Raw genomic sequence first — 25,382 nt, forward strand, 5'->3', positions numbered from 1 at the left:
AAATAATGGAAGAGGAGTAGAGACACGTGAATTTATATATTTAAAAGAAAGCAGAGAAATGTATAAATATTTCAGTCTCGTTTGCTCTACAAACACAGGCATAGAACCACATGTGCAGTTTGATGCCATTTCTCTGCAATGACATTTCTAATGGCGTCTTTAAGCAACATCAAAAATAATCTGAAAGTGCCAGGCTGCACAGCCCAAGTAACAGGAGCAGGTTCGCAACCTGAGAGAAGGCAGTGCCATGTGCTGCGTTCCCAGAGGATAATTCATCATTGAAGCATTAGACGAGGAGTTCCGTTCCCATTGTGGCTCAGCAGAAACAAGTCCAACTAGTATCCATGAAGGTGCGGGTTCGATCCCTGGCCTCGCTCAGTAGTCAGGGATCTGGCAGTGCCCTCGGATCCAGCATTGCTGTGGCCCGTGGTGTAGGCCAGCAGCTGTAGCTCCAATTCCACCCCTAGCCTGGGAAGTTCCATATGCCCTAAAAAGCAAAAAAAAAAAAAAAAGGGGGGGGGATTAGATGAAGTGACTTGCAGGGCTGTTGCAGACATTGGTCTGACAAAAACCACACCGAGAAGAGTGGTTCCTGTCTTTCTTCCTCCAGGAAGCACTTTCTCATTTCAAACTGTGGCCGGTTGTGTTAGGGTGACCGCAGACAGCTCCCTGAAAGAAAGGAAAGTCCTTTATCATGGTCAAGTCACAGAATGTCACTCTTTCCATGTGCAGGGAACAAAGAGCAAATCAAAATGAAATCTCAGGCCAAAGAATTATGAAGAAATGGGTCGCAAGGTCAGCATCAAGGGAAGGGAATCTATAAATATCATTGCATAGAATTAGATGATTGTACCTGAGGGAGTTCACAAGCATAGCAACTAACACCTTTCTCTGCTCTTGGTCTTAGGACACACGCACACACACACACACGCACACACAATTAATGTTTAGGTTATTATTTATATGGCCTTGAAAGAAACTGATGACTTTTCAAGAGAGAAAACATGTTGACTAAAAGTATATAAAACAGTTCCACCATTTCCTAATACTCTGGTAATAAATTTAAATTGCATTCAATTCAATGCAGTCAGATAATATCTGAAAAGATATCCAAGAAACTGGTCACTGTGACTGCCTCTTGGGATCTGTATCTGGAGAATGCAATGGAAGGAATATTACTTTCCCTTAAATATCTCTTTGTATAGTTTAATTTTTTTTTGTTTTTTTTTTTGTTTTTTTTGTTTTTTTATCTTTTTAGAGTCGCACCCGCAGCATATGGAGGTTCCCAGGCTAGGGGTCTAATTGGAGCTACAGCTCCTGGCCTACACCACAGCCACAGCAACAATGGATCCAAGCTATATCTGCCATCTACACCACAGCTAACAGCAACGCCGGATCCTTAACCCACTGAGCGAGGCCAGGGATCAAACCCGAAACCTCATGGTTCCTAGCGGGATTTGTTTCTGCTGCACCACGATGGTAACTCCCTACTCTTTGTATAATTTGAGTGCTTTTTACATGTTTACATATTACCCACTGTTATCTATTATCTGCTAAATAAGTCAGATAATTTTTAAAAAAGATTCAATGCTACTCAGCAATTTCAAAAATATTAGATATTGTGTATCTGCTACACAATAGGGACTGTCTGCCCTCGGGTTGTTTAGTAAGGGAGATGGATGAAAAATGAGATGATGAAAGAATACACGAGGTTCAGAGGTAGTAAGTAATAGAGAAGTTTGCAGCATTTTTTTGGCTTTTTGTTTTGTTTTTAAATTTTTTTATTATTGTTGATTGCAGCATTTTTGGAAATGAGATCATATTGTGTATACATTCTATATCATATGTGATGCCTTTCTGTGTTGGTACTTTAGAGGTTCTACTTTGTTATTAATAACCACATTTGGAGCCCGAGATGTGCCATGTGGAAGAAAATTTTAAATGTGGCTTTTGATGAAGGATAGATCTGGACTCATATGCCAGGTATACTTAATCACCATGTGATCCTAAAGATGTTTAACTGTTCTGAAGTCTCAGTTTCCTCATTTGTCATTTCATGTATAATATATATATATATATATATTGTGAACACACGCATGGTGCCAAGCAGTGTTGCAAGTATTGTTAGTGTGTTAGCTTTATTTCATCCTCACTCCCCAGGTGGGAGGTATTTCTATTCTCATTTTATAAATGAGGGAACTGAAGCTCAGATACTTATCCCACAGTTGATGCATTTTGACTAGGATTCACATCCACCATTCTGGCTCCAGGTTCATACCATGGTGTTCTGGGTGCTGGACCCTGCTCCCAGGAAATGTTCATTCTTGTTTTATTACAGCAGTTAGCTAAGGATGTGCACTGATGCATCAACAGGAGGGGTAGAAGGGAGAGATTGAATTGAGGATTCAGAACAAGGGTCACTCTTGAGTCCTGGTGTGTGATTGTGTGTGAGTTGACAGAGAAGGTGTGCTGCAGGCTGATGGTCTGATTTCTGGCTTGGGTGGCTAAGTGGCAATGATGCCACCCGTGAAGGTAGATGAGTAAGTCAGTTTTGGACGTGTTGAACGTGAGATGCAGGTCGCACTGCAGTGGACATGCAGGGCAGGAGGTTCACCCCAAATAGAAACTTGGAAGACAGTCTTACCATTTCCAAACTGAACAAGGACAGGGTCCGTCTTTGAACATAAATGAATAATGATCGATGAATCAGGTTATCCTCCTGCATAAGCTACTCTGTCAGTGAGTCTATTCCCGGAGCAGTATTAACTCCAGGACACTTCTTTCTGACTAGAAGCAGTAACCTCCAGAAATGCCGTGGTGCTGTTCTGAGCCTCGGACGTGTAACGCAATATCTCGCTGAGTCAGTTAGCTCAACCAGAAGGTTCATCAATGCAGACTTATCAGCTGCTGCACAACAGTGCCAGGAGTGGGACCCAACTAGCCAACTGCCTGCGTTTGTGGCCCACATGCTGACATCTTTTAGCTTACTGAAAGGAGGGCAATCTTCTGAGGTTGAACAATAGGAATCCGAAGAATGGTAAACAGATTTCCAGCTGAGATTGCCAATGTCTTCAGCATTTCCTGGAAATGAGAAGGAGAGAGGGAGCTTCAGGAAGGTGGGGGAAGGGTGGCTTCTGAAGCAGGCCCTCCGCTGGTCATATCAGAGCCCAGCTATGTGCTGTCACACACAGAGGCTCTGGGCTGGGCTGGAAGGCTCAGAGCTGAGAAGGAGTGGATCCACAATGCCCTGCTCTAGAGAAGTGACACAGGGATAGAGTGTTAGGGACTAGAATCTGTTTGGTTTTTTTTGTTTGTTTTTTCTCCCTACTTAATCATCCCTCCCATGGAGCAGAACTGTAGAAAAATTGTCAGGGACAGCAAGAGCAAATACCCAACCTGCATTAGATCCCAGCCCTCCCTCCCACCTTCTTAAAAGCATTCCAGGGAGGAGTTCCCATCGTGGGGCAGCGGAAACCAATCCAGCTAGGAACCACGAGGCTGAGGGTTCGATCCCTGGCCTCGCTCAGTGGGTTAAGGATCTGGGTTGCCATGAGCTGCGGTGTAGGTCGCAGACGCGGCTCGGATCCGGCATTGCTGTGGCTCTGGTGTAGACCAGCGGCTACAGCTCCGATTTGAGCCCTAGCCTGGGAACCAACATATGCCACGAATGTGGCCCTAAAAAAAAGCAAAAAAAAAAAAAAAAAAAAAAGCATTCCAGGGAGCTGCCTCCTATCTCCTGGACAGAGTCCAGGACCTGATAGGGAGTGGATCAGAGTTTCAGATTCTGGAGTTAGGCATTTAGGTTTCTATCCCAGTTCTGGAACCGAGCCTCCATTTCTTCGTGTGCAAAATCGAATAATTATGACACCTCTCTCCTGAGACTTATATCCCAGTTCTGCCACTTACAACCATGTAATCTGAAATAATTTCCTCACATGCTTGGCAGGCAAAGTGCCCATAGAAACTATACACTCTCCGTCTTTGGCTTCTGTCTGTGCTGTGGCATCAAGCGAAAATACACTTGATGGATGGTGCTGATCTGGGACCCGGGGAAGAGGGAGGACCGCTGGCAGGAAGGGCAGAGGAGAATCACCTGGTTTAGGTCTGGAAGTGGCTTCTGTTTCTTTGCCGAGACAGGAGAGGCAAAGAGTTGTAGGAAGAGACTTAATAGTTGTAAAGGGCTTTGAGAGGCAGAGATGAAAGCCTCAGAGTAAGTGATACTGGCATTATCTGTCCCTTCCCTACCTGGCTTTTTGAGCCAAAGCAGAGAGTAATCCCCAGGCAGCTTGTTATCACCACACAGGCTGCTCGGTGGAGGGAGGGTCTGACAGCCGGAGGTCTCTCTCAGGAAAATGGGAAATGGCTGAGCAAATGTTTTCAGTGGATGTGTTCACATACTCAGTGGTGCCTTTTTTTATTTTATTTTTTTGTCTTTTTGTCTTTTTGCCATTTCTAGGGCTGCTCCCCTGGTATATGGAGGTTCCCAGGCTAGGGGTCCAATCAGAGCTGTAGCCGCTGACCTATACCAGAGCCACAGCAACGTGGGATCCGAGCCACGTCTGCAACCTACACCACAGCTCAAGGCAATGCCAGATCCTTAACCCACTGAGCAAGGGCAGGGATCGAACCCTCAACCTCATGGTTCCTAGTCGGATTCGTTACCCACTGTGCCACGACGAGAGCTCCTCAGTGGTGCATTTTTGTTCATACCACTTGGGACCAATCAGAGTTCTCCTCCTCCTGGTTTCTCCTTTGCCCCAGCATTTTGATGTCTTCTGTTCATGCACTGTCACCCCCCCTCCATCAGAATGGGGGCAAGTGAGATGAGGGGTTCTGGAAACTTGGGGAAAATAATGGTGTTGGTTTCTAACTGAGTTTGTAAAGCTTATTTTGAAGTAGGAGGCAGAAGGCTTAATGTTCTAAGAGGATCTCTGGATTTTTTTTTTTTCTCTTTTTTTCTTCCTGTTAATTCTGATAATGAAAAAAACTGAGCAGGCCATTTCAAGTGTATTTCTCTTTCAAGGCGGAAATCAATAAGCAGGTGTGTTCAGAATAGTTACCTGCAATAATAATACCTTCCATTGATGCAGTGTTACAGATAACAGTGCTTTCCCAGAGCAGGTCTGCGGCCCATTCATCCCTATTTCTTTTCATTTATTTATTTTTGGTCCACGCCCTCAGCGTATGGAAGTTCCCAGGCTAGGGAGCGAACCTGCGTCACAGCAGCAACCCAAGCTGTTGCAGTGACAACTCTATCCTTAACCCACTGCACCACCGGAGAACTCTCCCCTCTTCTGATTAGCATCTGTGAAGGTCTGAAACACAGCTGAGAAAGCCCTGAGAGTCTAAAGGTCCTGCTTCCAGACTCAGCTCTGCCATCAGCTCCTTTATGATTTAAGACAAATCTCTGGGCCTCCTGTTTCTTCATCAGCAAAGTACATTTGGGCTAATGTCTGCTTCCAACTCAAATTCTATCATGTTTGCCTTCCTCTGAAGCTGAATATTTGGAGCAAGATAGAGGAATGCTTTCTTTCCAGTCCAAGATGCTATACAATTGCAGGGACCTTTTCCCTGAATTCATCTCCAGACCCATTCTAGCCGGTCTCTAATCTAACAAGCATCGCCTTCTCTGGCTCTGAATTCTTGTGACTGTCAAGTTCCTGACTCTGGGTGTGATGACCTGTGCTTTCTAAGCCATGTTTGAGGACAAAGGGAGGCACACTTCGCAGAAGCCACTTCTGCCCTTCTGTCTTCTGCCCGTCTCAGAAATCAGAGGGCAGAAAGTTGCGCGTTGTTGTTTCTGCTCTGCAAGGTTGGGAAGAGCCTACACTATTTGGAAGAGGTAATGGGAATCTAAGCACCGTCTTTTCCAAGCCGGACATTCCAGGTGTTACGAGTTCTTGATATTTATGGAACACCGGGGTGCCGTCATTCATCAAGTATTTGGTCTGGCAGTTAGGTCAGCTGTATCGTTGCTGTGAGATGTGGAAACACGCAGATCACTTCAGGGCACAGAGTTTAGCCACTGTGCTCATCAAAGATTAAAAATTGTGAGTTCGATGTCAAGCGTCAGTGCTCTCACAAGGGCACAGAGCTTATTCCCCAGACCAGGAATAGTGCCAACATGACGCTCAGTCAAAAGATGCCCTTAGAGGAGTTCCCGTCGTGGCGCAGTGGTTAACGAATCCAACGAGGAACCATGAGGTTGCGGGTTCGATCCCTGGCCTCGCTCAGTGGGTTAACGATCTGGTGTTGCCGTAAGCTGTGGTGTAGGTTGCAGACGTGGCTCGGATCCCACGTTGCTGTGGCTCTGGTGTAGGTCAGCGGCTACAGCTCCGATTTGACCCCTAGCCTGGGAACCTCCATTTGCCATGGGAGCGGCCCTAGAAAAGGCAAAATGGCAAAAAGGCAAAAAGGCAAAAAAAAAAAATGCCCCTAAAAAGAGTTCTTTTGTGGTGCAGCCCCTTGATGACCTGGCCTTGTCATTGTCACTGCAGTGGCTCAAGTCACGGCCAAGTCACGGCTGTGGCGTGGGTTTGATCCCTGGCCCAGGAACTTCCACATGCCTGTTGCACGGCCAAAAAAAAAAAGATGCACTTAAGTGGTTTTGAAAACCAAAAAGAGAACACTAAAACCCCCAAAACTAGATAAAGGGAGATATACCCTGGCTGAACTAAGATAAGGTAGAAGAAAGCCACTCCTTTTTTCCTCTCTGTGTGTCGTATCAAGAGTTGGAGATAAATTTAGGAGCAGCAGTCAAAAGACACACTTAAGTTTTGAATTTCAAGACTGAGTTCCTGTCTCCAGAGAGGACAGCTTCATTCTTCTGGTCCCCAAAGAGACTTCTCCGGTTCTCCAGCAATGATTCCAGGCCACAAGCGGCGACTGCTTCCCCGAGAGAAAACAGTGGGCTATTAGTGAGAGACTTTCTGTTCAGAATCTTGTAAGATGAAGCTCATTTGTCCCTAATGAGAGCACAGATGGACAATTGCTGCCCTTCTCACCCTGAAAAGATGGCCTCTGCCATCCTCTGACATGTTGCATCACTGGACATTCCATCTTTAAAACAAGGAAGGCAAAACCCTAGGGGTCCATGTGCTTGCTGCTGTCTTCAGTGTGTTGATGGAGGAAGGCCAAGCCAACAAGAAGGAAACGATGAGTGCTTTTTGTCTTTTTGTCTTTTCAGGGCCGCACCTGCGGCATATGGAGGTTCCCAGGCTAGGGGTCTATTCAGAGCAGTAGCCGCCGGCCTACACCAGAGCCACAGCAACGCCAGATCCGAGCCGTGTCTGTGACCTACACCACAGCTCACGGCAACGCCGGATCCTTAACCCACTGAGCGAGGCCGGGGATCGAACCTGCCACCTCATGGTTCCTAGTTGGATTCATTTCCGCCACGCCATCATGGGAACTCCAGGAAATGACGAGTCTTTTAAGAAACTGCCTCTGACCCAAGTTGTTTTCTCTATTTTTTCTCATTTATTTATTCTTGTCTTAGATTTGCTTTTTGAAGGCAAAGGAAGTAGTCATGTACATAAAGCTGAGACTCAATTTTACCAGGGCTTTGTAAGTTCTGGCATTGGGATGCTTTACACAATATGATGGATGAGGAAAGAGCATGCCTTTGCCAAGTGGCTCTCATGTGCATTTTCAGCTTTGATATACCTGTACCTCCGTGGGGTAGGTAACTGGTGGAAACAGCATATGAGCCTGTAACGACTAAGGTCAAAGTTTTTTCAGCCACTTTCTTGTCTTCAGAAAGAGTCTTTTGGTCAGAAAACTATCCACTTACTATACATCTGAGTACAGCTGGTATCTCCCAAGTGGGTTAAGGCTCCAGCTTTGTCAGTGGCTGTAGCTTGGGTCCCTGCTGTGGCTCAGGTTGAATCCCTGGCCCCAGATCTTCCACATGCCAGGGGGGCAGCCAAAAAAAAAAAAAAAAAAGGACAAAATGGTATAAAATGAAAGTGTCCCACCCACCAAGGTCCCCGGGGATTTAGTTAACTTTGTTATCAGTTTTCTTCTGTGTCTTTTATGAGCGTAAAAATAAATTCGTACTTGTTTTTTTTTTTTAAAGCAAATGATAGCACAGTATATATAACCCCCTTCATGCTTTGCTTTTTACACTTTACAATATTCCTTAGATGTCATTTCCTTTTTTTTTTTGTCTTTTTTGTCTTTTCTAGGGCCGCACCTGCGGCATATGGAGGTCCCCCAAAATATGGAATGCTTCACGAATTTGCATGTCCTCCTTGCGCAGGGACCATGCTAATCTTCTCTGTATCGTTCCAATTTTAGTATGTGTGCTGCCAAAGCGAGCACAGGTGTCATTTCTTACTAACACATACAGGGCCTCCTCCTCTTGTGGGTGCATTGTATGGATGAACTATAATATTTAAGCAATTCCCAATTGATGGACACTTGAGTTGTTTTCAACCTTTTGATATCATTTTTCAAATGGTATAATGAATAATCTTGGAAAAAGTTATTTCACACTCTAAAAGTGAAATTGCTGAAACTAAGGGAATATGCATTTGTGATTTTGATAAATATTGCTAATTTGGACCCTGTAGAGGTTGTAGTAATTTACTCTCCCATATTGTGAGATTTAAAAGAGTTTGCCCCAATGCTGCTGCTGCCACAGATAAAGATGAGTGAACTTTACAGTTTGTGGGGGCTGGCAGGCATAGAACACACACACAAAGGCACAGGAGAACTTGGACATTTTAAAATAGATTTAATTTCCAATTTCTGTTCACATCTATATATAGAGAGATAGATATCTCTATCTATCTCTCTCTCTATCTATTTATCTATTTATCTATCTATCTATCTATCTATCTACCTATCTATCTATTTTTAACCAGAAAAGAAGACAACAGATAACAGATTCTGGTGTTTTTAGTTACGAGTTCTAAAACATTTTTTTTCTTTTTCTTTTTCTTTTTAGGGCCTCACTCTTGGCTTATGGAAGTTCCCATGCTAGGGTCGAATTGGAGCTACAGTTGCCAGCCTACACCACAGCCACAGCAATGCCACATCCAAGCTGCGTCTTGACCTACACCACAGCTCACAGCAACGCCGGATCCTTAACCCACTGAGTGAGGCCAGGGATTGAACCCGAAACCTCATAGTTCCTAGTCAGATTGTTTCCGCTGTGCCATGACAGGAACTCCTAAAATAGATTTTTTTTTTTTTTTTTAGATTTTTTAAAATGCCATTGGAGTGGACATTTAAAAGACCTGTAGGATTACTTATAAGTTAAATTATTATTTCACATAGCCTATGTTAGTGCAGTTTTAAGAAGAAAGCCCCAAGCTTTTCAGAACTCCAGGTTTCTTCCCATGCAATTGCCATGCGGATTTGAGTCTGCATCTGCACCCTGCTTGGTCATCAGTCACCCAGGCTGGTTATCTGGGCACCAGTGGTGGACAAGGCTGCAACAGGTATTTCCCACCTCCAGCAACAGGAAATACCAAAGGACAAAAGAATGAGCCAAGCCAGGGCCCAAATCTCTGAAGGATATGGGAACAGAGGAGTGGGGGAGGGTTGAAAGGTTGCCTCAAACCAGAGTAGCTTCTCACCAGGAAACGCCTGGAAGTTTGGGCTGAAACAAAAGACCAGGAGCCAGCAGACCAGTTGAGCAGGTAAATTCGCCATTAGGCCCTTGCCCTCTTTATTAAAACGAGGTAATGGAACTTTATGTCCAGTAGCTTCATCAGGCTGTCATGAGACGGGCCTTTGATAGCTCCACATTGGGCCACAACCTAACCAAGTTCTGAAATAGAAACATTTCGATCTATCAATTATTTATTGCATACCTGCCATAAGAACTGTAAGGACTAAATTGATAAAGCACTTTATGACTTATTACAAGCTTTCATGTGCATTATCAAGGACTTAGAATTCATTAGAAGAAACAAGATGGGTTTATTTAAATAAAATAAGATAATGTTCAGAACATTTAGCTGAGAATATTAAAAATTCAAAAAGATCTTCGATACTGCCTTTCTGATCTGTTTTCCCATTTTTCAGATTAAAAGGCGGAGAGACAAAGAGATTATGTGATTTGAAGATAAGAGCTGTAGGAGTCCCCGTCGTGGCGCAGTGGTTAACGAATCCCACTAGGAACCATGAGGTTGCGGGTTCGGTCCCTGCCCTTGCTCAGTGGGTTAACGATCCGGCGTTGCCGTGAGCTGTGGTGTAGGTTGCAGACACGGCTCGGATCCTGCGTTGCTGTGGCTCTGGCGTAGGCCCGAGGCTACAGCTCCGATTCGACCCCTAGCCTGGGAACCTCCATATGCCGCAGGAGCGGCCCTAGAAATGGCAAAAAGACAAAAAAAAAAAAAAAAGAAGAAGAAGATAAGAGCTATGGACATAGATCTAAATTCAAAATCCCATTTTTGCCACCATCACTTACTGGCCATGTCATCTTGGACAAATGGCTTATTCTTTCTAGGGCTCAGTCTCCTCATCTATAACATGGCGATATTAAGTCCTATAGGTTTGCTTTGTCATTTAAGTGAAGTATTTACTAGTATAATTAATTGCCAGCATCACATCTGGAACCCTCACCTCTAACTCTTAATCCGTGATCTTTTTACAGCATCACACCTGACATCCCTCACCCTCAAAAAAACCCACCTTGTGAGAGAATTAGGGATCAAGAGCTGTCACTCTTAGTTTGTGAGTCTAAGCATATGAGAAATCCTAGTTGAGTCAAGAATCAGTTTCCCAAATTGTGGGTGAAATCACAGTTTGGAAGAGAGGGGATCTCTAAGAGTAGGCCCCTATGTGCATGGAACTCAGTAGGGAATCACTTAGAAATTAAGTGATTTCCTATACTCAGAAAACCATTCAATAGGAGTTCCCGTTGTGGTGCAGTGGTTAACGAATCCGACTAGGAACCATGAGATTGTAGGTTCGATCCCTGGCCTTGCTCAGTGGGTTAAGGATCTGGCGTTGCCGTGAGCTGTGGTGTAGGTCGCAGACGTGGCTCGGATCCCACGTTGCTGTGGCTCTGGTGTAGGCTGGCGGCAACAACTCCAATTATATCCCTAGCCTGGGAACCTCCATATTGCTGCAAGAGTGGCCTTAGAAAAGGCCAAAAAACAAAACAAAACAAAACAAAACATAACAAAACAAAAACACCATTCAACAGCAGCTGGGGGCCAGGCAAAGTCTCTCAGGCCAAACCCCTAACCCCCCCCCCCCGCCCCCGCCCCATGCAGCTCACTTGTTGGTGTGTGGATGGAACTGCAACCTTGCTTTTAACCAGTAGAATATGGCCAAGGTCATGGATGCCACCCCATTGATTTTGTTACACACCCTACATTAGATAGTTGTAACCTTGGGGCAAACCAGTGCTGGTTTTGTGTTTGTGTGTTTGTTCTTTTGCTACAAAAATGAAAAGATCCTTGCTGGGAAATAGTAGTGTTTTGTCACGGAGAAACAGCGGTGCACTGTCAACAAAAATATTTGAGGAGTTCCCTGGTAGCCTAGCAGTTAAGGGTTCAGCATTGTCATTGCTGTGGCTCAGGATCGATCCCTGACCTGGGAATTTCTGCATGCCATCAGCATGCCTCCCCGCCAAACGAAATCCACAAAAACATTCGATACTGTCATATCCTTGAGCTATCTTGCGTACAAGCATGATGTCCTTTCTGGTCAAAGATCTACAAGCTTTTCCTGGGAAAGAGTTTGAATGCGTTTTGACTGGTTTGCAATGTAAATGTTTCAAGAGGTAGCTGGCTCATCCTAGGTGGGCGGTTGGGGGTCTTTTCTTATAGCCGACCTCAGAAAGTGGGTTTTTCTTGAGCCACTATTTTAGATTCTCTTTCGCCACCTGAGCTCTTTGGAGGCATCATTTCTTTTTCTGGAGAATTTTGTATTGTTAGTAACAATTCATGGCAGAGTTTGGGGATGGGGTAGGAACCTTAGTGAAAATTGGTGATTTCAAACTCCAGCATCCACCAAAGTTAAACTGGGTGATTTCGTCTAAAGTTCATTTCAAATGGTATCTCATTCTTTTCCTCTTAGATATTTTCTGGCTTTTTACTATTCAGTAATTTTTTCAGATTAGATACCGACCAAACAGGTCCATATCGGGAAACAGGACCTTAGCTTTAATTTGTGTGTGTTTGTCCAGTGATGTGTTCTTTCTGAGGCTCCAGTGTGTACATTGTGTTTTAGTTTAGAAAGTGAAGTGATATTTAATCTTCTGAAGAAGTATTTGTTGTATAGACTCTCCAGGGGAAAAAGTGAACCTCTGAAGAATTCCCTTCTTGAAGAGAAAAGATTTTTCTTTTTCTTTTTTTGGGTTTTTTACTCTTTTTTTTTTGTCTTTCTAGGGCCGCTCCCGAGGTATATGGAGGTTCTTAGGCCAGGGGTTGAAGTGGAGCTGCAGCTGCCAGCCTACACCACAGCCACAGCAACGCCAGATCTGAGCCACATCTGTGACCTACACCACAGCTCATGGCAGCACCGGATCCTTAACCCACTGAGCAAGGCCAGGGATTGAACCCGTGTCCTCATGGATACTAGTTGGGTTCATTACCACTGAGCCACAACAGAGACACAGCAACTCAGGATCCGAGCCATATCTGCAACCTACACCACAGCTCACAGCAACGCCGGATCGTTAACTCACTGAGCAAGGGCAGGGTCTGAACCTGCAACCTCATGGCTCCTAGTCGGATTCGTTAACCACTGCGCCACGACAGGAACTCCAAGTTGTCTTTTTAAAATGCATCTTTGTTGATAGCATTCAACCAGCACAGTTCATTTTGATCCTAAACATTTTTGTTAAGATAATTCCTAGATTCTAGAAATCTTGTCACAGTACTAAAACAGCACTGCTATAAGGCTGCTGGCTGAGCATGAGCCATCTTGACATTGCTTGTGACATCTCTGTATTACATAATGTCACCAAGATGCCAACTTTGCAAAGTTTGCTTTGGCTCTAACAAATCCTGTTGGAAAGTTCTTTTGGCTTTTGTTGTTATTTTTGCCGAGTAATCAATAACAAAAGATCTGTTCTTTTGCACTAAAGATCTGGTGGCCATAAAGGCTTTTATTAGTTCTGGGAATATCAATCGATGTGGTTAAATAAGTGCCCACTAATGGAACTCAGCCCTGCAGAGGCAGTGAGCTACTTTACTGAAGGGAAACAAGCTCCCTTACCCCCAGCTGGTCAGAAGGGCAGAGTGGAGAGGGCTCTGAGAAGTCCATGCATCAGGCTGTGAGAATGTGTTTCACAGAAGGCTCTTTTCCTTGCTGGACTCTGTAATCAGAAACCTGTATTGCTTACCCCAAAAAGCAGTCTTTGCATTCATAGCATTTCCTCTTGATTTGATGCTGAGAGCTGGCTGACTTCAACCACGCTGGCTTCACCGCTAACGCTGCCTGTCCCAGCAGAGAGCTGAAGGAAAAAAACTGTCTTTTGTTTATTCATTCAACAAATGAATTGAAAAAAGCTCCATGTTGACTTCATTAGGTAAAATCAACAAAGTCTTTCCTCAGCTTATGCTCTACACTTAACCTAGTTCAACATAAAATGAAGAGATAGATAAAATATCAGGTACTAATTTAGGCTCTTTAGAATTTTTTTTTTTTTTTTTTTTTTTTTTTTTTTTTTTTTTTTTTTTTTTTTGCTTTTTTGGGCCACACCTGTGGCATATGGAAGTTCCCAGGCTAGGGGTTGAATTGGAGCTACAGCTGCTGTCCTGTGTCACAGCCACAGTAATGCAGGATCCGAGCCGAGTCTGTGACCTACACCACAGCTCACGGCAATGCCAGGTCCTTAACCCACTGAGCAAGGCCAGGGATCCAACCCACAACCTCATGGTTACTAGTTTCCACTACGCCACAATGGAAACTCCTTAATTTAGGCTCTTTAAATTAGTATCGTGACTATTGAAAGGCCATGAGTACAGCATAGTGGGTGAGGACTGAGCCCTGAAGCTCGACAGCCTGGGCAGGAAGTCTGCCTCAGCCGCTTAGCTGTCCTTGGAACGAAATTAAGCCCTTTCTACATTGACCATGGCTCCGACCAATATAGTTTTGTGGTTTGGGCAGTTTACCCATTTCTTTCAATGACTGGTTCTTCATCTGTGAGATACAAGTAGTACTAGTCTGGGCCTCCGTGGTGTCTGCTTGTAGGACTTGGCATCCAGCATGTGCTGAAGACTATTAGCTGTTGTCTGTGAGCATGAGAACCTAAAGCATGTATCTTGTTTCTTGGCTTGTATCTTGCTCCTAGAACCCCTTTTGCATTAGCTATATTTTCATTCAGGGTCTTTCCCACCTTTGTTACTGATGATTTCCAAGAATTAAAATGTGTGCCGTGGAGGGGAAAGACAGGCAGCTTTAATTAATAAGTTCTATATAAGTGTAGTTAAGTCATTCCAGAAAAAGGGACTTAGGGTGACCATTTCGAATGGTGCCTTGATACCATATTGTGAGGTCCTCAATAGGAGGACCTGTGAAGGGTTGCAGGCTCTGCTGGGTTCCTCTGGGACATCGCCAGCAGATCCAAGATGAATACTCAGGTGCTTCTACAATTTAGAGGGGTTAGAGATGCTGAAGACTCAGGCCAGGTGCATTTGAGTACTGTCCTCAAGCAGGCTAGTAGAAAGAGCACTAGCTTTTGTTGAGAAGCCCCCAGGTCCACCACTTACTAGTTCTGTAACCTTGAGCCTGTTAACTAACTTCTGAGCATCAGCATATTCTTTTTTTTTTTTTTTTTTTTTTTGTCTTTTTGCCATTTCTTGGGCTGCTCTCGCAACATATGGAGGTTCCCAGGCTAGGGGTCGAATCAGAGCTGTAGCCACCGGCCTATGCCAGAGCCACAGCAACACGGGATCTGAGCCGCGTCTGTGACCTACACCACAGCTCACGGCAACGACGGATCCTTAACCCACTGAGCGAGGCCAGGGATCTAACCTGCAACCTCATGGTTCCTAGTTGGATTCCTTAAGCACTAAGCCACGACGGGAACTCCATATTCGTCTTTAAAATAGATATAATACCTGTCTCATAAAGTTGTGATGGAGATCACACCACCATTCACATACAGTAAGAGCTGGATAAATTTTGCCCTTTCCCAGCATAACCTCTTTCTCAAGAGAAGCAGTGGCTCATTTGGTAAACCCAGAGATGGTAAATAGACCAAAGCATAAGTCAAGAACAAAACTCATTCAAAATGCGTTTGCAATGGACTATCACTCTAAACAACTTCTCTTTTCAAATCATTTGACCTAAAACTAGTCCTTATAAATAAATTATAATGCGGATAAGCAATGAGATCCTGCTGTATAACACTGGGAACTATATCTAGTCACCTATGATGGAGCATGATGGAGGATAAAGTGAGAAAACAGCATATATATGTATAGGGGACTGGGTCACTTTTGTTGTATAGTAGGAACTTGACAGAACACTGTAAACCAGCTAAAATGGAAAACATAAAAATCATTGAAAAAATTATAATGCCTTTCTACTGCTCTGATGATAAATAAAGAGTTTTTAGAAAATATGGATTCCACGTTGGAGAAGGTAAAGAAAAGGAGACATTCTAGGGTAGCTGATGCCACGACTGCACTTATAAGCAGGACCAGCTTGACTGGAAGAAGAAAGATGATAAGTATCACCACCTCTTGAGACTTTGCCTCCTAGACCGTCTTTCTGTTGCTCTGTTTGGCGTATTGGAGAGTTAAGAGACTTTATTCACTGAGCTGGCTTGCTTTTCCTCCTAACACCTATATGAAAACTGGTTGCACTACATAAATGGGGAATTTGATGGAGGAAGGAAAGAGAAGGTACATGGAACATCACAAAGAGAAAGAAACTCTCCTGCAGAGAGGGGAGCAGAGTCAATGCTGGCCAGGGTTAGACTTTAGGAAATGCGATCAAGTGCACCTGTTATTTAGAAAGAGCAATCCCTTCCTTCACCCACACTGGCTTGCATCTTGCTTCTAGAAACCCTGTCATTAATAGAGCAGCTATTATCAATTTTTTTCAAATTACAACTTAAATAGGCATTTCTGGAGTTAGCCAGGATCCTACCCACCCTTGGAAATATTGTTGCATATGAGTAAATACATTTCTACAAATGTATTTAGAAATGACCTTAGAAATGAACTCGCAAAACCAAGCCTGTTCTTAAATTGTTATTTGAAGGATATCTAACATTCCTACTACCTTGGTATGGGCAAATTCCAGATGAACAAAGTGAGTTTCTTGTGTTTACTGTGCATATTTTTCGTTAGAATGGCCAGGGTTTAAATGCATTTAAATAAAAGTTACAAAACATAATCAATTCCAGTGAAAATACATTCTATCGCAAGTGGAATTTATATTTATTTATTTACGTATTATAAAATGAAGCACTTATTTTAGTCATTTGATAATTATGTAAGTAAATAAATAAATATGAACAAGTAGGAAAGAACCAGATATATCTCGAGCTTTTTATAATTCCTATGTGGTGTTAATATTCTCTATGAATAGTGCACACTGAAAATTGCAATTAAATAAATACCTTATCCCAAACTGAGTTTCAGGGAGAGTAAAAGTTCAATATTTTAAAACCAAGCAAACTAGCAAAAAAGGACAACTATTAAAGACTTCTTGGAGTTCCTGTCGTGGTGCAGCAGAAACGAATCTGACTAGGAACCATGAAGTTGTGGGTTTGATCCCTGGCCTCGCTCAGTGGGTTAAGGATCTGGCATTGCTGTGAGCTGTGGTGTAGGTCGCAGAAGCGGCTCAGATCTGATGTGGCTGTGGCTGTGTCATAGGCTGGCAGCAACAACTCTGATTAGACCCCTAGCCTGGGAATCTCCATATACCACAAGTGCGGCCCTAAAAGGACAAAAGACAAAGGAAAAAAAAAAGATTTATCAAACTTGGAAGGGTAAAGGGAATGAAGGCTTATAATTCTTGAAGACATCACCTTATAAAAAAGATATTTTATAAAAATAGAGAACACTTTTATATTTTAAGTACTAATAAATGGCAATAAAATTAGAAAAATGCTTAGAGGAAACTTTTTTTTTTTTTGTTTGTTTGTTGTTGTTGTTTGTTGTTGTTGTTGTTGCTATTTCTTGGGCTGCTCCCGCGGCATATGGAGGTTCCCAGGCTAGGGGTCGAATCGGAGCTGCAGCCACCGGCCTACGCCAGAGCCACAGCAACACGGGATCCGAGCCGCGTCTGCAACCTACACCACAGCTCACGGCAACGCCGGATCGTTAACCCACTGAGCAAGGGCAGGGACCGAACCCGAGACCTCATGGTTCCTAGTCGGATTCGTTAACCACTGCGCCACGACAGGAACTCCGAGCAAACATTTTTAAACATAGGCAAAGGGCAATTATCTCTATTATATAAAGAATCTATACCAAATATACACATACATACATAAATCCTTAAAATACTAAGATTTTCTAAGTGCTTGGAGGAAAATGGTTTCTCTAAGAAATGAAATTTCAAGAGAAATGGGCAACCTCATTAGATATCAAGTAAATTCAAAAGAAAACAAATATACATACTATTTACTCATCTCATTCCAAAATTCACTAATTTGAACACATTTTTTTGATAATACTCTGTTCCTAGAGGTATAAGGAAATAAAGCCTCCTCAGTGACCAGGGGGGCATTAAACTGCTTGGCCAACTCACTTGGAAAGCAATTTGATGGCATAAATTGAGGTAGTCATATACTTTATTTTCTTCTTCCTTCCAATTTTACTGAGATTTCATCAACATATAGCACTGTAGCACTTTAAGATGTACAGCACACTGGTCTGATTTACATACATCATGAAATGATATCATAAGTTTAGCCAACATCCATCATCTTATAGATACAAGACTAAAGAAACTGAAAAAAAATTTTGTCCTTGTGATGAACCCCCAGGATTTACTCTTAACAACTTTCATCTATAAGATACGGCAATTTTAAGGTGTCATGTTGTACGTGACATCCCTAGTGCTTCTTTGCCTTTTAACTGGAAGTTTGTACCTTTTGACTGGCTTCCTCTCCCTCCCCTTCTGACCTTGTTTTCTGTGAGTTTGTTTGTTTGTTTTTAAAGTATAATTGGCCCCCATTACTCTGTTCGTTCTGGGTCACGACGTAGTGATTCGATGTTTCTGTGCATTTCAAAATGATCGCCATAAGTCTCGTCATTCTGTTACCATCTGACATTCTACCGAGATGTTACATAATTAACTATATTCCCCACATTGTACATTTCATACCCATGACTCATTTATTTTGTAACTGAAAGTTTATACCTCTTAATCTCCCTCACCTATTTCCCCCCTTCCCTCACCCGGTAGTCAGATTCTTTAATGCTCTGGTTCCCTTTCTCTAAACTACACTACACTAAATATTTCTAGGTAAAAAACAGCCTTCATACATTCATAGTAGAGTTTTTCATAAAAGTAAAAAATGCTGAACAACCAAGGGTCCAACACCAAAAATCTATTGAACAAATTTTGATACAATCGTTGGATCTGATAGAAGGCTTCAAAGTAATGTTTACGGTGACCATATACAGAAAAGCATGGCCTGCGTGATTTCCACATATTTAACTCTGTATGAGAACATCCTGGAAAGAAATGAACAGAAGCACTAACAGTGGCTGTCTTTGCCCTACTGAAGAGGCAGAAGTATGAAAGGGAGTCAAGAATGTGAGATCAGGAGTTCCCATCATGGCGCAGTGGTTAATGAATCCGACTAGGAACCATGAGGTTGTGGGTTCGGTCCCTGGCCTTGCTCAGTGGGTTAAGGATCCGGCGTTGCCGTAAACTGTGGTGTAGGTCGCAGACCCAGCTCGGATCCCGAGTTGCTGTGGTTCTGGCGTAAGCTGGTGGCTATAGCTCCAATTAGACCCCTTGCCTGGGAACCTCCATATGCTGCGGGAGTGGCCCTAGAAAAGGCGAAAAGACAAAAAGACAAAGAAAAAAAAAAAAGAATGTGAGATCAGAGGCCAAACCTCTTGGATTTCCATTCCAGTTCTGCCCCTGGAATAGTTATTTGACTTTGATATGGAAGAGCCATTGGAATTGGGAACAAGTTTTAGGTTCATTATGATTAGATTTCTCCATCAGTAAATTGGTGGTGAATTAGTACCTATGTCCTCGGGATTTTTTGTGTGAGGATTAAATATTTAGGTAGAGTGCTAGCAACAATGCCTGGCAAATAGTAAAAGTTCGGTAAGCATTAGCTATTTGCTGTTTAAATGGTACAACCAATAAAGGCAGGCTTTTGCATCGACTTTTCTGTGTTTTCCAAATCTGCTCTTCTGTCTTGAACATATTACTGTTACACTGGGGAAAAAAAAGCAATAAATGTTTTTCTAAAGGTCCTGAAAACAGGGTCAGCTGGATTATCGAGTCACATAGATTCAATTCATAATTGGGATATCGTGGTATGTAATCAAAGAATGGATACTTCATGTTGCTGGAATCCATGAATTGAAGTTAGCGTTGCAGTGACCATTGAAATGAACTTTGTGTCCCATTTCATAAGAAGTCAGGATGGTTCAGCTTCCCTAAAGGACTGTTTGCTTCCTTTGGAAAAAGTTGTATCTACACAGTATTCTCTCCCCTCCTCCAACCACTAGCCTCTAGACTACTCAGTACTTCTCTATAACTCACAAGGTTTAGTAATAGCAGGGCCAAATTTTTGAAAATAGTTAGAACAATGGAATAAGCAAATTTGGGGGGGGGGGCAAATAAAGTTAATTAGGGAAAGGGGAGTAGGAGTAAATTTATTCAATATATTTGTTAATTTCTGAACATTTCAAAAGGTACCATGCATAATTCAATTTACATATAAAGTTAATAATATTTTTCTTTTTTTGCTTTTTTTTTTAGGGTCGCACCTGCAGCATGTGGAAGTTCCCAGGCTAGGGGTCAAATCCGAGCTACAGTGCCAGCCTACGCCACAGCCACAGCAACGCGGGATCCTTGACCCACTGAGTGAGGCCTGGGATCGAACCCACAACCTAATGGTTCCTAGTCAGATTCGTTTCCACTGTGCCACAACAGGAACTCCCATAAAGTTAATATTTTAAAAAAAAGAATAGTTTTTAAGGTTCCAAGAGCAGAATCAAATTAAGGGGAAAATTGCTTTCTCTTTCTCCTCTTTTCCCTAATTGTTCAGGGAAGATTTTTGGAAAAATTGTCTGCTAGTTTTAGAGTCTTCTCCTGCTAGCAGTTTGCATGTCTGTACAATACAGTTGTCAAGGCAACACTGGGACCCTGTAGACAGCAAGTGTGGTGTGCGTGGGTTCCCTGGTGGCACAGTGTGTTAGGGATCCAGCACTGTCACTGCAGAGGCTCAGGTCACTGCTGTAACACAGGCTGGATCCCTAGCCTGGGAATTTCTGTATGCCCAGGGTGCGACCACAAAAAAAAAAAAAAAAAAGAAAGTGTGGTGTGCAGACAGGGAGCTGATGAAAATGGATTAACAATGTGAAGAAGTTTTTTTATTGTAAAAAATAAAATTACGCGGCTTATTTCTTTTCATTTTTTTCAAGTTTTATGGAAGTATAGCTGATGTACAAGATTGTGGTCATTTCTGCTGTACGACAGGGTGATTGGGGAATACATGTACACACATCCATTCTCTTTCAGAGTCTTTTCCTACATAGATTATCACAGAATATTGGATAGAGTCCCCTGTGCTCTGCAGCAGGTCCCCGCTGGCCCGTCACTCCGTATACCACAGTGTGCATATACACTCCTCTTTATAAATGGTTATGTTAGCAGTTCTAACATCTGTTGTTACGAAGGAACTTCATTATAATAAGGCTTTTTCCCCCCCCCCTCTAATTGCCTGGTGCATGAATTCATGATTTGTTTCCTAGTTAGGCCCTGATCTTTATAACTCTCTACTGAGCCATGTCAAAATTGGTTTCACTGCATTCAAGTTAGACCAAGTAATGTTTCATTTGCAAAGACCAAGAACATTTTTCTATAAGTTCTACTTGAAGCCTTGGATTCAGCCATTCCCTTCCAAACTGTGATTGAAAAGATAGGTGCACCCTTCGCTGCAAAGCACCACAAATATTTGCTGCTTAAATAAATTGACTCTTGTTTGACACCAGCCAAATACTTGCTTATTTTTCTGGGATTGTTCCTTCGGTTTCCGGAAAGACTCAACTTTTCTTCCCCCCCCCCGACTCCTTTTCAGGTACAATCCTTGGGTTTGCCCTGCGACCATACAAAATGAGCTACCGGGAAGTCAAGTACTTCTCCTTTCCTGGGGAGCTTCTGATGAGGATGCTACAGATGCTGGTGTTACCACTCATCATCTCCAGTCTTGTCACAGGTACCCTCTGCAGTTTTGTTTTGTTTTTCATGTGTGCTTATTGCCAAAGATCGCTTAGAAAAACAAACGCTTTTAGGTTTCTGCTGGATGCATGCTCTGTACTAGAAAATAAAAGTCCCTTCAAAATGATGGAAAGGAGGCTTTAGTAATGCATGAATGATTATAACTTTCGTATTTTACCAATCACAAGAGGAAACGGATTTGAACCGCCACGTAATCTGGTCTGCCTCACTACGAAAGAGGCGCCCTGCTAAACACTACACAACCAGCCTTCTCTGACCACAGCGATGTAGTTGACAACAGCGTACAACAGGTCTGTTTTCTCACCCTCTTATCCCACCCAGATAACATCTGGTTGGACAGCCTATTAGCTATTGATGCAAGAATGCTTGTTCTCAGAGCCACCACGACTTGAGCGGGAGCCTTCTTGGAAGCCTCATCAAGAGGTAATGCCCACAACACACTCACCAACTCTGTTGCCACCAACACTGTATCTTTTCCTGGTGAACCCGCATGATTTCGTTCCCTTCTCCATTGTCCCCCCACCCCCGTTGCCTTTTACGCTGGTGGGAGAATGGGGAGGGGGTGGGAGATTTCCCCATCCAAAGATTTTGTCAGTTGACACTTGGATTTTCAAGGCGTGGAAGCTTTGCAGGATAAGATTCTTATTTTCCGTGACAGCGAAATAAATGATTTACCCTTGCATGGGAAATGGTTGACGAGGTCCTGGTACACGTGATTGGTGACTGCAAAGAGAGCCAAGAAGGTTTAGAGAACTGTTGCTGTGCCCTCCTTCCTGCCCACTCTTCTCTTTCCCCGCAGCACATCTCTGACTTGGAGAAGGAGTGTCCGTAGACACTGCCCCGGCAGGATGGTTTCTGGGTTTGTAGCTAAAGCCCAGAGCTCAGGTATTACTGGCCCTATTTTCTTTTCCATCCTTGGCTTACTGTCCACCCTTAGGCAGGTCCTTCCGTGAGCTGGCTCGGGCATCTTTTCCCCTCCCAGGGAATTCTCAGGGAGATTTATAATCTCTTTTCACCATCTCTGTGTCATAAGAACTTCATGGAACAACTCAAAAGTCTTGGGGCAAGAATCTGACTATTCCGTGCCTTGGAGGGCTGGCCATTACGTGGACAGAAACTATGTCAGGATTTTTATTTTCCCCCCAGTGCCTTGCAGATCTGTGCTGGCTTCTACTTGTCCAGGTCTTTAAACGAGTGATTGCATGTGCATAAAGCTTCCATTGGGGGATGAACTGCCCATAAAACAATCATGTAGACAGGATGATTGGGGCCACTTGTTTTTGAAGCTGGCCTGGCCCGTTGCTGACCAGAGGTAATCAGAGCGGCCGCGATTCTTATCGCAGAAGCTAGATGGATGCTGACGTGAAGGCACATCCTCTTTATCCGCATGCTGCCATTTATCTGGGAAACAGGTTCTTGCAGTAAATACTTAGAGGACAGAACTCACATCTGCCATTTGATTGCGTGGAGAAGGGAGTTTCTTTCCTCCATCCCTACTGGCTGGATTCTGAATTGAGTACCTGCACATTTTCCTGGACGCAAACCGAGGGGTCCCAGGTTCCTTTATACAGTCTCTTCAAGGGTGAGAACAGTGTTTAGAGGTTTCTGCTTTCTGATAATTGTACTAAAAAAAACCCCACTATGTTCCCCTTTATAAGAGGAAAGCCCTCACTCAGTACAATGAGAGAAACTATTACTTCCTTTTAGTAGCAATCCTAGTTAACAGTTATTTTGAAGTGATATTTCCTCTATTTTCTAATACCTAATATATCAACTTTATTGAAGGAATAAGAATTTTCACTGAGTAATTTTTCAGGAAAAAAACCCAAACCATTATGATGCACTCCCTCTGCCTGGTTAAAAAGAAATTGTGGGTAAACCTTGGAGAAATGATCAAATTTACAGTATTGGTGTTAAAAAGAAAGAAATGATAAGCTGTAGACAACCCGTATAAAATGAACGTTGAAAATGTAAAACCTAATTACAAGTTGGGAATCTTGCCACTTGGGACCATTAAGAGACTCCGCTCTTTTCTAGGAGGTTTAAGACAGAGGGCATGCTTTAGTTTGCCAAAGGTCTTTTGAAGGTGTTAGTCTCAAAGGCATCATTTCCAAGCTACATGGTCATTTAGATACTTACGATCAATTGGAGTGAATGATAGATTCAATAAGCATTTTCTTGAGGGTTTTAAGAACGACGATTCTAAGCCAAGGCAGAGTGTGACTTAGTGCAAGTGAGGCGGTGCGGGGACTTTTGCCAGTTACTCCCCTCCTTTCCCCAGGGTCCCTGTGTGTGTTGAGCGATATTATTGGAGAATGTGTTGTCTAGGGAGAGAACAGAGTCAGGGTCCACTATTTTAGAATGGGAAAGCAAACTCCAATACCTCCAGTGACCAAGCAGGGGATATATATATATATGAAGCTGCCCTTTCAGGCTCCTATTTGTTTCCCGACTTGATAGAGTCATGAATACAGAGAAATATTTCTCTTCCATAGAAGCAACAGGGATGAGTGTGAGGATAAATGGAAAGTGACCCTCCGCAGAATAGTGCAGACAAAGGGAGGCAAGGAGACAGCTGTGATCTGCGAACTCTCTGCTCCAGTCAGTTGCTGCCATATGTCAACAGGGGCCAAATCCATTTTTCAAGAGAATCCAGAAACCCCAAAATTCGAAAGAACCTAGATTTTTAAATGTTAAATCCAACCCTTGGGTTACCAATATCGAAACAGGTTTCAATGTCGGTGCTATTAATGATAAGACATGCACTGATTTGAAAAAGAAGAAGAAATGCAGTGATAAACTTGTGCACTCATTGGGCCATCGCTGTGTTTCATACGTTGCCTTATTCCACCGTTGGCAGTTCCACGCCAAAGCTTAACTCAACACGAAGACAGCTACTGCACACCATATTTATTATCAACTCAACAAATAGCTGTGGGGAAACCTCTCCTATCCATCTTCTGGGGATAACTACCTTGGGTCCTACCTGAGCTGGCCTTTTCTGCATCCTCCAGAAACACAAGAACTCAACACGTCCTCCAGGAACTCAAGAACTCAGTTCAAAAGTGCCAGGGTCTAGGCAGACTGAGCGTTGAAACGCCTGAAACCTTATTGCCTTGCTTGGCCTCGGCATTTCATTTTAGAAGATTCGGTATGTTTGACCACATTGAACCGCTGAGAAATTTGAGTTAGGTTTTCATACTTGGAACATCCCTGTTGGTGAATTGGGCTCTAGAGCCCTTGTCGGCCATGTTTTTCTTTTCCCGAATTTGACATTTCAATCCTTCCAAACATCCTTGGTCTGTAGTAGCATTCCAGAAGCTGTCAGAGAGAAGCTGGGAGAAAGCCTAATGGCTAGATGTGTACTCAAGTACCTATTTTTTTGAGCAAGAAGACTGTTTGAGTGCCAGCATACCACGCAAGCAAATAAGAGGTTGGCACCAATTTGTACTGAGTTGGTCAGGATAGGCAGCCAACCTCGATGGTTCATGCCAGAAATATGAGTTGGTTTGACTGATTTACCCTGATTAAATGCACCAGATAATAATTAAACTCCATTTCAGGTTGCTCTGTGTAGGCATAACCATCACCTCCTACTTACTTCAGAATCTTTTCAGAAAACTAGTGCTTTCTTCTTTTCTCATTCTAAGTGTGCCTTCCTCTTCAATCACTCACCTCAAAGACTCTGTGTCCTCAGTTTCCTGGAAGGAGGAATCCTCTCTTTTGACAGGCAGTCTTCCAAAAATCTATAGACCAATGAATTCAGTGGAATATGGGACTTAACTATAGTTGAAGCCAACAAGCTACCCTCACCAGCAAAGGGCTCTCTTATCTGAAGAAATAAAAGTTCAGACAACTAAAAAAAAAATTTTTTTTAACTGGAGTTCTCTTGTGGTGCAGCGGGTTAAGGATCCAGTGTTGTCATTGCAGCAGCTTGGGTCACTGCTACGGCTCGAGTTCAATCCCTAGCCCAGGAACTTCAATGTGCCGCAGGCACAGCCAAGGGGGAAAAAAAAAGTACA

At 43.2% G+C, this 25,382-nt stretch overlaps 1 protein-coding gene across 4 annotated transcripts in view; it reads left to right on the top strand.

Annotated features, from left to right (window-relative positions):
* Positions 1–25,382, top strand: part of SLC1A3 (solute carrier family 1 member 3) — a 91,625-nt gene that overhangs the window by 4,944 nt on the left and 61,299 nt on the right. For 3 of the 4 annotated variants that reach the window (NM_001244425.2, NM_001289945.1, NM_001289946.1), the window contains 1 exon segment: positions 21,200–21,337. In NM_001244425.2, coding sequence (NP_001231354.1) covers positions 21,200–21,337 — 138 coding nt within the window. 4 annotated transcript variants of the gene reach the window in all.

This window comes from Sus scrofa, chromosome 16 (assembly GCF_000003025.6).
Source record: "Sus scrofa isolate TJ Tabasco breed Duroc chromosome 16, Sscrofa11.1, whole genome shotgun sequence".
Taxonomy (NCBI): domain Eukaryota; kingdom Metazoa; phylum Chordata; class Mammalia; order Artiodactyla; family Suidae; genus Sus; species Sus scrofa.